Genomic DNA, 14,269 nt, shown 5'->3' on the forward strand with positions numbered 1-14,269 from the left:
GGGTGGGAAGGGGATTTGTTTCTTCCCTTCCCCAGCCTGGATGCCCTATTTTAGATTTAGTTCTAAGGACCTATTTGCTAGAAGAGAATAGAGATGTGTATCTCAGTCTGTCTGACGCTTTTACTTGACTGTCAAACCTAGGGTTGATTTGAAAATACTGTATAGTATTACCTCCTGCAGATGGTCATGCTGATATAAGTAATTGCATCACTTACTTTTTCCTTACAAACCAGAATTAGGCAAGTAATTCTAGTCTAGACAGAGAGGCTGGTGACAAATTAAGCCTTATTTTAAAACTAGTAAAACCACTAGATTTTCTCTCCATGAGTCGGGTTGAGTAAAAGTGACAAGACGGCAGCAATGGATGTTCTTCCTCGGATTACAGTAGTGCCCCACAAATGTGAGTTGCTGTTCCTGTGAACATATAGTTCCTGCCTCAGAAACCAGGTCTGCTTTGCTGTCTAAAATATGTAGCTTGCAGGCAAAAGAATTTGGAACGTAACACTTAACTATATTACAGAACACTTTTGAAACGGATACAAAGATTAGAAAAATAAAGTAAATATTAAGCCTACTCAAACTAACTTAATTTTGATGAGACAGATTTGTGAATGTTTGCTACTCAATTGTGAGGAAAGAGGGAATAGTTTGCTAGTATACATGGAGAATACTGAGTAAACTGTTGTACTGTAGCATGACTTATTGGCTTGCCTTGAGAATAATCAGTGAAGCATCAAGGACAATGATTTCAAAAAACTTTTGAACTGATTAAACAAGGCGCAGACTTCCAAAAATGTAATGTCAGCTTGTGAGCAATTGAAATCGGTATCTAGATGTTTTGCACAAACTGTCTGTATGTCTGGTGTGTTCTGTGGTATAAGACTCTTAGATTAGCACAAGTTTGGTCACATTAGTAATAGTGTCAGAGCTTTAGAGATACAGACAGTGTCCCATGTGAGTGCCAATAAAACTTACTGCACCATTGCGTTCCTTGTATTTGCTTTAGTTTGGGGGGGGGAGAAGTACAGAATATTTCTGAAGAGATGTTTAATTTAAATTATTGGGACTTCTATCTCTCTCGGCTTGTACAAATCAGTACCTTATTAGGCTCAGAAGGAAAAAATGTCTTTGCTAATAGAAAAATATTTTTTTTAAAAATCTAAAGTATTTTGTATCTGAAAATTAACTAATTTGAGAGACATGTTCTATACATCTGTGTGTAATAATTGGAGTAAAATATCCTGTATTATAGATATGAACGATACATTTGAACATTAGACTTGACTTTATTGTTTCGATTGTGGATCTGTGTACAACAATATTATAGATTCATGTCTTGATTACTACTATATTTATATTGTTTTTATGTTGCTGGGCTCTATTTTTAGTATAATATTTGCAGTTGGGTTACTTTTTTTCAAACTTATTTATATTATGGGGGGGGTGTGCGTGTGTGTGTGTGTTTATGCTGTTTTCAGGAGCATGGCATTTAGCCAGCATCCTTAATAAATTGAACTGTGTAGTAGTAGTAGTAGTAGTAGTAGTAGTAGTAATAATAATAATAATAATAATAAAAAAAAACCCCAAGAAAACTTATTGAAGCAAAGCTGAATCTTAGCCATGCCTGCACTCTGTACAGTTTTATTTTGAGGAGTAGTGATAGAAAAAAAGAGGCGACTTCCCAGCTGGGAACAGAAGAGGGAGAACTAGGAAAGGGGATTAGGGCTGGTGCTGCTCAGGTGATTAGGGTGTTGGGAAGCTGGCAGATCATGTTTCTGCAGTGTTGTGCAGTTAACATTTTGCACACACGGGTGCCATCTAATTTAACATAACAAAATGAATTACTAGACTATTAGCTGGGTTGCAAAGTCAGGCACTCAGACATTTTCTAATCTTACCCTGTTGTTCATAAACCTTAATTCTGTCTCTGGAGATGTATGACTTCCGGTGATGGAAAGAGTTCTCTGATTTATCGCACAAAGTTTGAACTCTGAATCTTGACTTCATTAATGAAGGCACAGCAGGGTTCAACTCATTTGGAGGCATGAGCTTTCATAGATGACGGCCTACTTCATCAGATGCCAAGTGTCTGACAAAGTAGTCTGTAAACTACAAGTGCTCATGCTTGTCTGAACAAATTGGCCTGTATAAGGTTCAGCCATGACCTGCCTTCTGCTCAGCTTTAGCTAATATGGCTAATTTTTTTAACTCTAAAGTTAATCGTATTAGCTGGCAGCAGCCAAAGGCTTTTATCCTGGGGAGAGGGAGATACAGTTGGTTTACAGCTTTTCTTCCTCCTCCTCTGCTATATAGAGTAGGTGTCAAGTGGAGTGTACTCAGCCCAGGGGATTTATCAGGAAGGCCAACCCCACTTTCCTCTGTCCTTTTTTTGTTTTTCCAGGGCTGTGGGTATGTACAACCAATGTGATATCCCTAGGGGAGGAGTGCAAAACTGTCTCATGCAACTGGGGATGTGACGAGGAGAACTTGGTCTGACCTCCCCACTCACAGCTGTTCCTGTGACAACTGCTTCAGCAACATGTGGATGCCATCCTCTTGGCAGCACTGCAGGCTAGGTGTTCATAGGGTTCATGTTTTGGTGGTTGCCTTATGGTGTACTGAGTGTTTTTTCCAAGCTACACGAGAGAAAATAAACTTAAAGGCCCAAACCAGACTGCCCTGCAACTCGTCTCTGAGACTTTCAAAATAAGCATCTATTTGAAAAGGCTGAATTATAATCGCTTGCATGATTGCTTCCTGAAAACGAATTGCCTTTGTCTGTATTCAAGCATTGTGGCTATCACTTCTCAACATGTCATTTTCATCCTCTTCTACTGCCATATTTTACCACCACCTACTTCAGCGTGTCCTTTCTTTTACCACCAAATGTGGAATCATATCTTTGAACCAGTTAATGGATTCCCTCATTTAGCAGAGACTTGACCTTACTTGTTACTTTCTGAGAAGCTTCAAATTTACAATTGCTATACCTTCAATAGTTGTTTACTACTGATATTTAAGGAACATTTAGTTTTGAAATGCTTTGTCACAGTGAGATGTCCATATTTGTTATTTAGGTTGCCTAGCATTTTGCATTATAACATTGTCTTGTTATTTTTTGAGACACTTCAAAACAATCCTCGTGGTTTTCAAAAAATTCTTGGAACTCTAGATGCATACCTTGCTGAGGTTATCTGACCCCAGCAGTCATTCCTGCACAGAGCAGGGAGGTTGGACCCAGTGATCTTACGAGGTCCCTCCCAGACCTAAACTTCTGTGAATGCGCCATGTGTGGTTTGAGGTGCCACAAACTGTACATGTACACTCACTTGCATGTGCCCTTTGAGGTTAAGACAGGAGTTAAGCAAGGCTATGTCTTTTTCTGCAACACTCTTCTTGCAGTGATTTTTTTCTTATGATGGACAGCATGTTCCTGTGTAACTTCCTAATTTGGACTTGTGGTCTTTCTTGAAGACTGTCACAATCTTGGCTTCTCTGAGGTTAACTTGGATTTCCTCATTGTTCCAGGTCCTTAAGATGAGGGCGTGGAGCTCTGATATGAGCTCCTCTCCCCACTGCTTGAAAATTTCTGGTGGGGATTCCATCAGTTCCAGATCCCTTGTCATTCTTCATCTGCTTGATGGCTTTCCTCGTGGTCAAAGGTTGGAGAGATTCCAAGATCATTTCTGACTGTGTTGCGGGATGGAGTTTTAGAGCACTTTTGTCAACAACAGTCTTGACTGAAAAGGTCTTAAACACTCCTTCCAACAGGCATCGATGGCTCCCCTTTCCTTGATCGTGTGTTTTCCATCCTTTAAGTGTTGAGGGAATTGTCCCTGAGTGCTTAGCCTGTAGATGGCGTTGGCGCTGAAAAACTGTGCATATCTCAGATGTCAGCCAGATGTTGAATCTCCTTTGCCTCATCTTCCCACCATCTGTTCTTCATATCACGGGGTCTTCCTTTGGACCTCTGCCTTAATTTGCTGATTCAGTTTCTTTTGCTTAGAGTTGACCTTGTCCTACCAAGCACAAAAGGCCTTCTGCTTGTGGTTGATCAACGCTTGGATCTTCTGGTGATTTCTCATCAAACCAGTCATGTTTCCTGGTAGAGAGCTCCAGCTGCTCTTCACAGGCACTGATGATGGTGGACTTTGAAGGCACACTAAGAACTACTGACATTCTCCTACTGTTGTTGATTGGAATTTGAGAGGTGTGTTTTTTTTTTGTTTTTTTTTTTTTCCATTGAGGCACTGGTGGAAGAGGTTTTGCTTGATTTGGGTCCTTGAGTCCTTCAAAGTTGATCCTCTGTCAGCATTGTTTCTCCTGCACCTATCATTTGGGAGCCAGTTTGAATTGCATAACCGAGTGGATGAGTTGGTGATCAGTTCAGCAGTCATCAGCTCCTAGCATAGCTCAGGTGATGTGGACATCTTTGCAATCCCAGGCATGAACAGTGATGTCATTGAAGTGTCAATCAAATGCCAATGCTTGAATTGCAGGTGTTGCCGTGATGTCGTTTCTCTGTTTTCGATGTCTGTGGAATGGGGTGGTGGTGATGCCGAGTCCATGTTCTGCACATTTGATCAAAAGGAGGATGCCACTGGAGTTGACCGATCCTACTCCTTCATTGCTGATGGTTCCATTCCAGAGGCTGGAGTCCCTTCTAACTCTGGAATTGAAATCACCGGGAAGAATAAGTCCGTCTCCCTCTAGAATGCCAGAAAGGATTTGGTCAAGGCTGGTTGGTAGAATTCCTCCTTGGATTTGTTCACAGTATTCAGTTGGGGCCCATGCACTGATTAGTGGCATATTGGATCCCTGATGGTTTAAGATGGAGAGTCATGAGGCAGTCATTAATTCCAATAGGGAACTCACTGAATTGGCTTATGAGTTCTTATTCTTGATTCTGTGAAGCTGGTGTTCTGACATTGAAGAAATCCAACATCATCTCAAATGTGCAAGTGCAGCCTTCGGACACCTGAGGAAATAGGCGTTTGAAGATTGCAACATCAGATCTGATACCGAGCTCATTGTTTATCAAGTAGTTGTGATCCCCACCTTACTGTACAGATCTGAGACTTGAACAATTTACAGGGGACACCTCAAAGTTCTGGAGAAGTACCATCAATGCTGCCTGCAGAGTATCCTTCAAATCCAGTGGGTAGACAATGCAACATTGGCGGCACTTTATAAATAAACAGTATGATCATCGCTTCAATGCTCATCTGACATTAACTTTGCTGGGCCAGCCATGTCATCCAGATGTCCAACTCGAGACTCCCCAAAGCAAGTTTTATTTTCCCACCTCAGTCAAGGCGTATGCTCAAGAGGGAAAGCACTTCAAGGATGTCCTCGAGGCCAACTTGGAAAAAAATGCAATATTGATATCAACTCATGGGGAGATTATTGCTCAGGACCACACCAAATGGAGGAAGAGCCTTCTACAAAGATGTCAATACTTTAAAAACTTATGACGACCACAGGAGATGGAAAGATGGGAGCAGCACAAGCAGCATGTCAGACTGAACCAAGAACCCAGAGCCATCCACTCCACATGGAAAGATGTGCCAGAGCTGCAGCAGTCTGTCAATCCCTGATAGGCCTGGTGAGCCATCTTCGGACCCACAGATAAGACAATCATGGAGGACGATCATCCTCATGGAATCACAGAAAATGTGGGTTGGAAGGGACCTCAGGAGGTCATCTAATCCAACCCCTTGCTCAAAGTAGGACCAGCTCCAACTAGATCATTCCAGTTAGGGCTTTGTCAAGCCAGGCCTTAACCTCCAAGGCTGGAGATTTCATAACCTCTCTGGGTAACCTGTTCTAGTGCTTCACCCTCCTAGTGAGAAATTTTTCTTTTTCTTAATATCCAACTTAAACCTCCCTGACTGCAACTTGAGACCGTTGCTCTTTGTTCTGTCATCTCTCGACTACAAGGGATTGCCGATGAGCATATAATTGACTAAACCTGCTCAAAGAATATCTTAAGCGTTTTGTAACTAGGTGGAAATTTATCCAGTTGTATTTGAATCTTCTTAATGTTCCTCTTACTTAACCAATAAAAGAAATTGCCCTAAGAAATCCTTGCCTCTTGCAAGCATTAATTCATTCCCAATTTATTCAGGTACATAAATGGAAGATTTAAATGTTTGGTTTCAACATTTCTGCGTTTTTTTTATTTGGTACATAGTCTTATGAATCTCTCTTCCTTTACTGCAGATTGAATCGACATTGAAGAAGATTCAGTCATAACTTCTAGATAGTGTAAGTGTATTTTAATATTCATATGCTAAATCAAAAAGTTTTCAAATGTCCTTTCCTCATTGGAAAGTTTATTACTAACTTTTACTATTTTTTTTTTTTTTTTAATTTCAACTTATGGAGAAAATTTACCTAAACGCCCCATTTAGATTTAATTGCTACAGATATTTATTCTAAGTAAAAACTTCCACAAATCCAGCCTCTGCTTTTATTTTATGCATAAGCATGAGATACAAGGCAGAAAGTGCTTTGACTTGCTTCATAATAGTAAGGCAAGCAACTGCAATGCCTTGTCAAATTACAAGGCATTCCCTCCTCTATGAGCACGTTGGTCAACCCAATTTTATGTTCCGTCAAGAAGATGTATTGTGTCAAACTCCATTAATCTGGAATATTTGTCAAAGGCTATGGTCCTTCTGCTTGTCTCTTCTAACTTCCTGGGTTCCAATTCTGCTGTCTTACTGAGGCTGAGGAATACTTGCTCCAAAGAGAAATGTTTATTTCAATAAGAGTACCAGGGTATTATTCAACCTGAGTAAAGGCAGCAGAACCATGCCCATCATATAAGTAGTTTGCATTGGTGTACAATAGTCTGTTCTTTGGTCCAGTTGTTGTTGCATGCTTTTGTTTTTTGGTGTGGAGAAAAAGTGACTGAATTCCCTTTTAAAATGCTTGTTTTAGCACACTGTAGTGTCTGTTACCGTTGCACACTGGAGCCTTAACTGTAATCTTGGCATTTCTGCTGCTTTTTGTTCTGTGTACAACCTGAGCTACTTCAGCTGGAATGCTGAATTAACTGGAATGAAATTATTAAAATATTTTAAAACCCAATAATCAGCCTTTTCTTCACTTGAAGGGGCTAGAGCTTGGAGTACAAAAAAACACATGTATAGTGGTCTCTCCAGAAGATCTACCACACTTCCCCTCCCCCCCCCAAAGTAATAGAATTCAGACACACAACAACTACTACAGGATTGTAGTATATGTGTATGGAGTACAAAATTAAATTACTAGTGAAAGTGAAGTGGGACACAACTTACTCATGTTTTCTTTGAGCAAATCTTCAGTTTGCTTTTAATACCATCAGTATAATAAAGCTTGATTTGAGCACCCTTTCTGATCTAACATCTTGTGGGTGTTTTTTATGTTACTGAGGTGCCCTGCTAATAAAGGGAAAAAGAATTAAGGACATCTTGAAGTGTGCTAAGATGGCAGGCTAGGGTGTTACTGTGTGAAAATCTTGGGTAGAATATTATTGGCTCTTGTATTTAGACAAAGCTATATATACCCCCCCCCCACACGCACACAAGTCTGAATTCGTTTTAGTCTATTTCTTAGCATATAGCATGGCATATTTGTGGGGTAACTTTTATTTAATTAAATAAAACATGAGAGTTTTAAATAGTCACTATGTTGTTAATGAATGCTTTCTGACTGCAAGTGTTCCTGTACTGTTAAAAAACAAAAACAAACAAAAAACAAAAAAACCCACTGTTCTGTATTAATACTTGCTGTTGCTGCTACCTTTCAGTTTGTGCTGCTGTTGCCTTTTATTTAATTTGAAAACTCAGGCACAGTCTCCCTTGAATGAAAGGTTGCATATTTAATATTAAATATAAAATGCTGGGTTTGTCTACATGTTGTTGTTGTTGTTGTTGTTGTTGTTGTTGTTGTTGTTGTTTATTTTTTGAATGGAGCTTTTGAGAAATTCCCTACTCTGTTTATCAGACACTGTCTTTGCAGGGGGAGAAGATGGGTCTTATTCTAAGGCGGGGTGGGCAAAATGTGGCGCAGGCTATTCTATCCGGCCTGTGGGGCCCCTAAAAAATTTAGAAAATTAATATTTATTTGCCCCTGGCTGCCTGTTATGCAGCTCTCAATGACTTGCCAAAACTCAGTAAGCAGCCCTCTGCCTGAAATTTCCCACCCCTGCTCTAAGGCAGTCAGCACCACTCCCATGTGTTCATCTCCTGTATGGCATTCATGACCTTCATCTGTACAGGATGCAAGATAAGGCTAGTGGATTTGAACCAGCCTGCCATGTATCAAAGCAGACTAGTACTAGGTCATTTGACTCATCCCAGCCATTTTGTTCGTTTTAACCTCTGCCAAGGAATTGTCATGTAGATAGTGTTGAGAGTCCATGCTCAAGTGGTTGTGGGTGTTTTTAACTTTAGAACAGCTATTAGAGGATTTTAGTGTTGTGTTGGAAGATGAATTGGTTTCTAGCTTCTATGATAACCCTTAAATATGTATTTTAATGTAAAAAAGCCTGGCACAGGATCCTAACATTTTACAGGGAATTACTAAGTCCTGTTTTTAGGTTTGAATGTAGTTGGTGAGGTGAAGCTAGAGGAAATAGGTGTATGGCTATTACATAGCAACTTGGTTTATAGTGTGTGGATTTCTATTTTGAAGACTTCTTTTTATTAATGTGCTTTATTCTAACCACTAAGTTGATATACATTTATTCTGAAACTCTACTTAGAAAAGATGTGGTGCACTTTTGTAGCAGTAGCACAAATATTTAAGGGAAAAGTGGCTGACCTTTGACCATAATTACACAACTCTAGGATTGCTCAAGTAGCTTAAATGCAATATTTTGATATAAAGGACAGAGTGCACCTCCCAAAAGCCCTGAAACATCATTTATACAGAGATACAGGGAAAGCCTTTTGAAGAGTAAATATTTGTGGATGTAATAAATGAGTATATAAAGACTCCTCCTCTCAGTCTTTAAAGCCATCTCAAACCAGTTACTTCAACCTTCTTTGTCTGCATGCTGAGTTGAAACCGTAAAGACTTGAAACTAATGGATTGATTTGTGGCATTACTAATCTGTTTAATTCTTTTTCCTTTTTTTTTTTTTTTTCTTCCCCTGCTGTCTGCTTGGCTGATCTTCACCCACAGGTGTCTACTATTGGCTTGCAAAGGTTACTAATATTTTAGCTGTTGCCCTAAATCTGATCTACCTTAGCTTCATTCATTGTTGCTTCTTTGACTACACTGCCACTGTTGCTGCTTTCATTGTTGCCTTCAGAGAAGTAGTCCTCAGCACAAAGGATAAGAGACTTTTTTTTCTTTTAAGTATCCACTATGAAACTTAGGCTAGAAGTACGTGCTTTTTTTTTACTCCCTGTGTACTTGTTAATATCTGTATACAGCGCTCTTGTATTTATTCCATGGTATTTTCTTACCAACGCTAAGACGAAAAAGGCTATGGCTAAACGCTTAAAAGCCAAACCCACCTCAGACAAGCCAGGAAGTCCCTACCGTTCCGTTACTCATCTCGAGTCGCTAGCAACCATAGACTTTCCTGGAGCAGATACTTTGGACAAGTTATTTGAGCATGCTGTAACCAAGTTTGGGAAAAAGGACTGCCTTGGGACCAGAGAAATACTGAGTGAGGAGAATGAAATGCAACCGAATGGAAAAGTATTTAAAAAGGTAACATTGAAACTTTGGATATTTAAAGTTGGGGCAGTAGCAGGGAGAGGCATTCTGTGTCTTAGTCCAGCAACAGGCTGTTGATCCTTTAATTTCATATAACTTTTCCAGGTTAGGTAACACTGGATCTCTTAATGGTGGCTTTAAAGTGCACGCTACAACATATACTGTTTAGTGTCCATTTTATGTTCTTCTCTTCAGGGAGGGTGGGGAAAGAAAATGAATAACTTTAAAAATGATTAGTTGTTTGCTGTGTTCATGTAGCACCAGATGTGTGGGGTGGGGTGTGTGCATGTCTGCTTTGACTTTTTTTTTTTTTCCTCTTGTACCAGTTAATTCTAGGAAACTACCAATGGTTAAACTATGAAGAAGTGCACCAAAGAGTGAAGCACTTTGGTAGTGGGCTTGCAGCCCTTGGGCTAAAGCCAAAGAATACCATTGCCATATTCTGCGAGACCCGAGCAGAGTGGATGATTGCAGTACAGAGCTGCTTCCAACACAGCTTTCCTCGTGAGTGCTGACCCATTCGCTTGCAGTATGTTCATAGAAACACTTCTTAGATACTGAGCTCTGAGCTGCTGGATAAGTATTTGTAATGTGCCTAGTGTGTTTCTGTAATGGCGTTACTTTTTAAAAAAAAAAAAAAAAAAAGGAAAAAAAAAGTGGGGAACAAATAGTGAAAAGTAGATTTCAACTTGTGCTCATTTTGTTAGGATTAGAAAAGTTGTGTGTGTGTCTGTCAAAATTTAGTGCCTGCCAATAATGAGGAACAGGCCAGAATTAAATTTCAGTGCATGGTGCTCATCACTGTTTTCAAAAATGAAGCTAAGTAGGATTGCAGATAATTGCTTTCTTTCAAAAACTCTATCAGAACATGGATTAAAGCAGGGTTTAAGCATGTCACAAGAACCTCTGAAATCATCTAGTCTTTCCCCCCTAAACATAACCAGTGACTGAAGCAAACGATGAAACAGTTTTATTCATTAAAATGCATGCAGAAAAACAAGTAAAATGGAGCTTCCTATTAACAAATTCAATAAATCTTATGGGGCTCCTACAGATCTGTGGGGAGCCTCATGGGCTGTGGCCCAGCACACTAGGTCAAGTGTGCAAGGCAGTATTGGGCCCAATCCCAGCCAGGCAGAAGCAGCCCTGTACCATTCATCTAACTCGCAGGGCCAAAACCTTGAACAGCACTGGTTTAAAGAACCAAAAAATAAGAGATGCTCCAGATTTGAGAGAGAAACACTTTGTGGGAGCTGTGACACCAGAAAGAATAAACAAAACTTGTAGTAATTTATTCTAAAATGCTATCACTAAAACTACTTCACTTCTTCCTTTTCTTCCTGTAACAGTCGTCAATGCAGTGAGCTCTTGTTCTTGCATAAAAATTATGGAAAAAAATAAAAGCTGCTTTTATTCCATAATGGAAAAATATGGCACATGCAATTAAGTGCTGTTTTCTGCCCCTGCCCCCCCCCCACACACACACACATACTTGCTACTGACTACATTATGTAGATGCAAAAGCTCTTGGTTTAGTGTTAACTTGCTTTTAACTTTTGTTTTGTTTAATTTGTAAAACAGTTGTTACTTTATATGCCACTCTTGGTGAAGAGGCAGTAACCTATGGTCTCAATGAATGTGAAGCATCATATCTGATCACTAGCACAGAACTTCTGGAGAGTAAACTTAAGGTAATTTAGGAACCACTTTTTGTCTTTAGTGTAATCTTGCAATATACTGTGCAGTCAGTGCTGAATTTGAGTTCTCTTGAACAGACTGCATTGTCTGAAATCACACATCTCAAACACATCATTTATGTGGATAAGAAGACTGTCAGTAAATCAGAATACCCTGAAGGCCTGCAGATTCATAGTATGGAAACCGTAGAAGAGCTGGGAGCCAAACCAGAAAACGGTAAGTGAAGCAATTTGGAGGACTAAACAAGTAATCTGGTAAGATGTACCTTGATTTTTAGGATGTTCGGTAGCAGAGAAGAAACATGCATGCTTCTAATGAAAAGGAAAGGATGGCATAAAGATTCAACTTTGCAGTTCTTTTAAACAAACATGGCATTAAAGAAACATTTCTGGGGGGTGGGATTCTTACTGCTGCCAGGTGCCAAGTGGATTTTACTTGATTTGATATTCCAAATGCATCACTTTTAAACCGTGACTGGCATTGGCATCAACTTTGAGCTCACTTTTAAAATAAGGCACATAAGAGTTAAAGGTCTAGCTTGGTGTCATCTTTTTAAAATCTTCCTTTCCCCGCCCCTTCCTGCCCCCTAAAAGCAGATGAGACGCACCGTGTTTTAGTAACACTTTTTCCTTTTCACTGAATAATTTTGTAGCTACCAAACCCTTCAAATTCATGGGGCAAAGCCCTACATGTGTTCTTCCCACCCCTGATAACTATATTGGGCAGGCATGGGAATTCCAGGCATGAGGATTTGTTCTTTAATACCCAATAATGCTTTGCCAAATCTAATGACCCCTTAACAGAACTGAGAGAAAAACAGAGTTAAAATGAACCTGCTTATTATAAATTTGACTTCTGGTTTTTCCATTAAGAGTTTTTTTTAATAGAGGCAGGCCCACACTGATACAAAGAAGGCTCTGCAAGTCCTATGGATGGAAAATCTGACTCTTTTTTTCCATTCACTCATTTCACTCTAAAGCAGGGGTGGCAGATATACAGCCTGTGGGCCAGATTGCAGCCACTCAACCTGGCCCATTTGGCTACCAGTTAGCCTTTCATCCTGGCAAGTGTTTCTTACAGAGGGCAGTTAGGGCAAGCACCATAAGTTTCATCTGGGGCTCCCATTTTCATTTGTTCATTAATCTGAGTCTATTACTTCTAGCTCAAGTAACGTGAACTTTTTTTCTGTTACCTTTTTATAGTAGGCATCCCTATAACCAGACCCATTCCAACAGACCTGGCTTTAGTAATGTATACTAGCGGTTCCACTGGGCGACCTAAAGGAGTGATGATGATGCATAAGAACTTGATAGCTGGAATGACAGGCCAGTGTGAGCGAATACCTGGACTGGGGTAAGAATCTCTTGTCATGCATATGGATAAATACAGTTTTGTTGGGATATATCTTCTCACATGATTCCAAGGTTTCTAGTCACTATTCTTTTAAAAGAATGTGATTTACCTACCCCTTCCTCTTATCTGTTTAATATTTTCTTTACATGAAGTTGTCTCTTTCTAAAGTTGCTTTGGATGTATTATTTTTCTGGAAACAATTTTGTGTCTCTGGCTCTTTGCTGCCTTTGTACTTTTTCTATCCCTATTTTGGACCTCCTTTAGAAGACAGCAGGTTCCTTTTAAGCTGTTTCTTTCCTCTTGAGGTCTCCATACTCTCAAAATACACAGCACAGCAGGTTGCTATATGGAGAGACTTCTATATCTTTTTCACGTAGGGTTTCTCTTCAGCTTATTAAAGGTTCACAAACCATGTCAGCATGAAACCCTGAGTGGAGTGCATAGGTTGGTGTTTCTGAGTAGACTGTTTTCAGCATTGCCTTGAGGAATGTGAGTGCATAGTCCTGGTGGACTAGGCCCACCTAGATTCTTGTATGTGTGCTACACCAGCCTGTTTCACTACCTTGTTCACCTCTCAAGCAGAGAGTTAAGATTTCTTCCCTTAAATTAATTTGGTAGCTAATTTCATTTTAAATATTTTATTAAGGTTGCAAGTTGAAACGATGTACAACAGAAGAACAGTGGGGGAAAATAAATCATTAAGCTTTGATCACACTAGGATCAATGTAATTAAGGAAAGCCCTCATGAAGAAATATGCAAAATGTTGAAGGCAAACAGGTTTAATACAGTGCCTTGTCTTCAGGTTAATAAAGGACATGTTGTCATACAGTACTTGAAATGACCTAATGCTAAAGAAGCTTCTTCTGCTGTTGGGTATAAATATTCCTTTTTTTTTTTTTTATGCTAGTGAAAGCCCTTTTTTGAACAGTTTTCTAGTTGTCAACTCATGTGTTCTTGGTGAGAAATTACTTTAGATCAAAATGAATGACTTAACTTCCTAGTGACTGAACCCTGCCCCCTGCTCCCCCTCACAATCTTCGTTTTAAGATTAGGGGCCATTATAAATGTCGTAGAAGTGTTCCCACTGAAATAAGTGGCAAAACTGAGGTAAGATTTGATTGTATATAGGTAGCTAGACACCATTAGTAACCTGTTGTCATGTAGGCTTCTGGAAAACTAATGTTTCATCTCTGTTGTTATATATACTCTATTCTGCTAAACCAAATGAAGTATTTTCTGCTCAGTCTTGTATCATAGTTTAATTACATAGTACTTTCTTTGCCAGATCTAAGGATACTTACATTGGGTACTTGCCTCTGGCTCATGTATTAGAATTGACAGCAGAACTTTCCTGTATTGCATATGGCTGCAGGATTGGATACTCCTCTCCACTCACACTCTCAGACCAGGTAAGGTAAAACTATTAGGTTGGTGGTTAAGCAAAATCTCAGCTCTGTTTTGTTGCTGTGTGTCCTTGCTGGTCAGTCATTGGTCTACCCT

At 39.6% G+C, this 14,269-nt stretch overlaps 1 protein-coding gene across 7 annotated transcripts in view; it reads left to right on the top strand.

The window, feature by feature from the left end:
- ACSL4 (acyl-CoA synthetase long-chain family member 4) overlaps nt 1-14,269 on the top strand; it is a 69,262-nt gene that overhangs the window by 33,782 nt on the left and 21,211 nt on the right. For 3 of the 7 annotated variants that reach the window (XM_019540418.1, XM_019540413.1, XM_019540412.1), the window contains 7 exons: nt 6,223-6,267; nt 9,175-9,711; nt 10,044-10,221; nt 11,299-11,408; nt 11,493-11,631; nt 12,618-12,768; nt 14,055-14,178. In XM_019540418.1, the coding sequence (XP_019395963.1) occupies nt 9,361-9,711; nt 10,044-10,221; nt 11,299-11,408; nt 11,493-11,631; nt 12,618-12,768; nt 14,055-14,178 (1,053 nt within the window). In that variant the 5' untranslated portion in view covers nt 6,223-6,267; nt 9,175-9,360. The remainder of the gene's footprint in view (nt 1-6,222; nt 6,268-9,174; nt 9,712-10,043; nt 10,222-11,298; nt 11,409-11,492; nt 11,632-12,617; nt 12,769-14,054; nt 14,179-14,269) is intronic. The other 4 variants (XM_019540416.1, XM_019540414.1, XM_019540417.1 and 1 more) reach the window with 2 other exon arrangements.

Source organism: Crocodylus porosus, unplaced genomic scaffold (genome assembly GCF_001723895.1).
Source record: "Crocodylus porosus isolate Cpor-Errol unplaced genomic scaffold, CroPor_comp1, whole genome shotgun sequence".
NCBI classification, from domain to species: Eukaryota; Metazoa; Chordata; order Crocodylia; family Crocodylidae; genus Crocodylus; species Crocodylus porosus.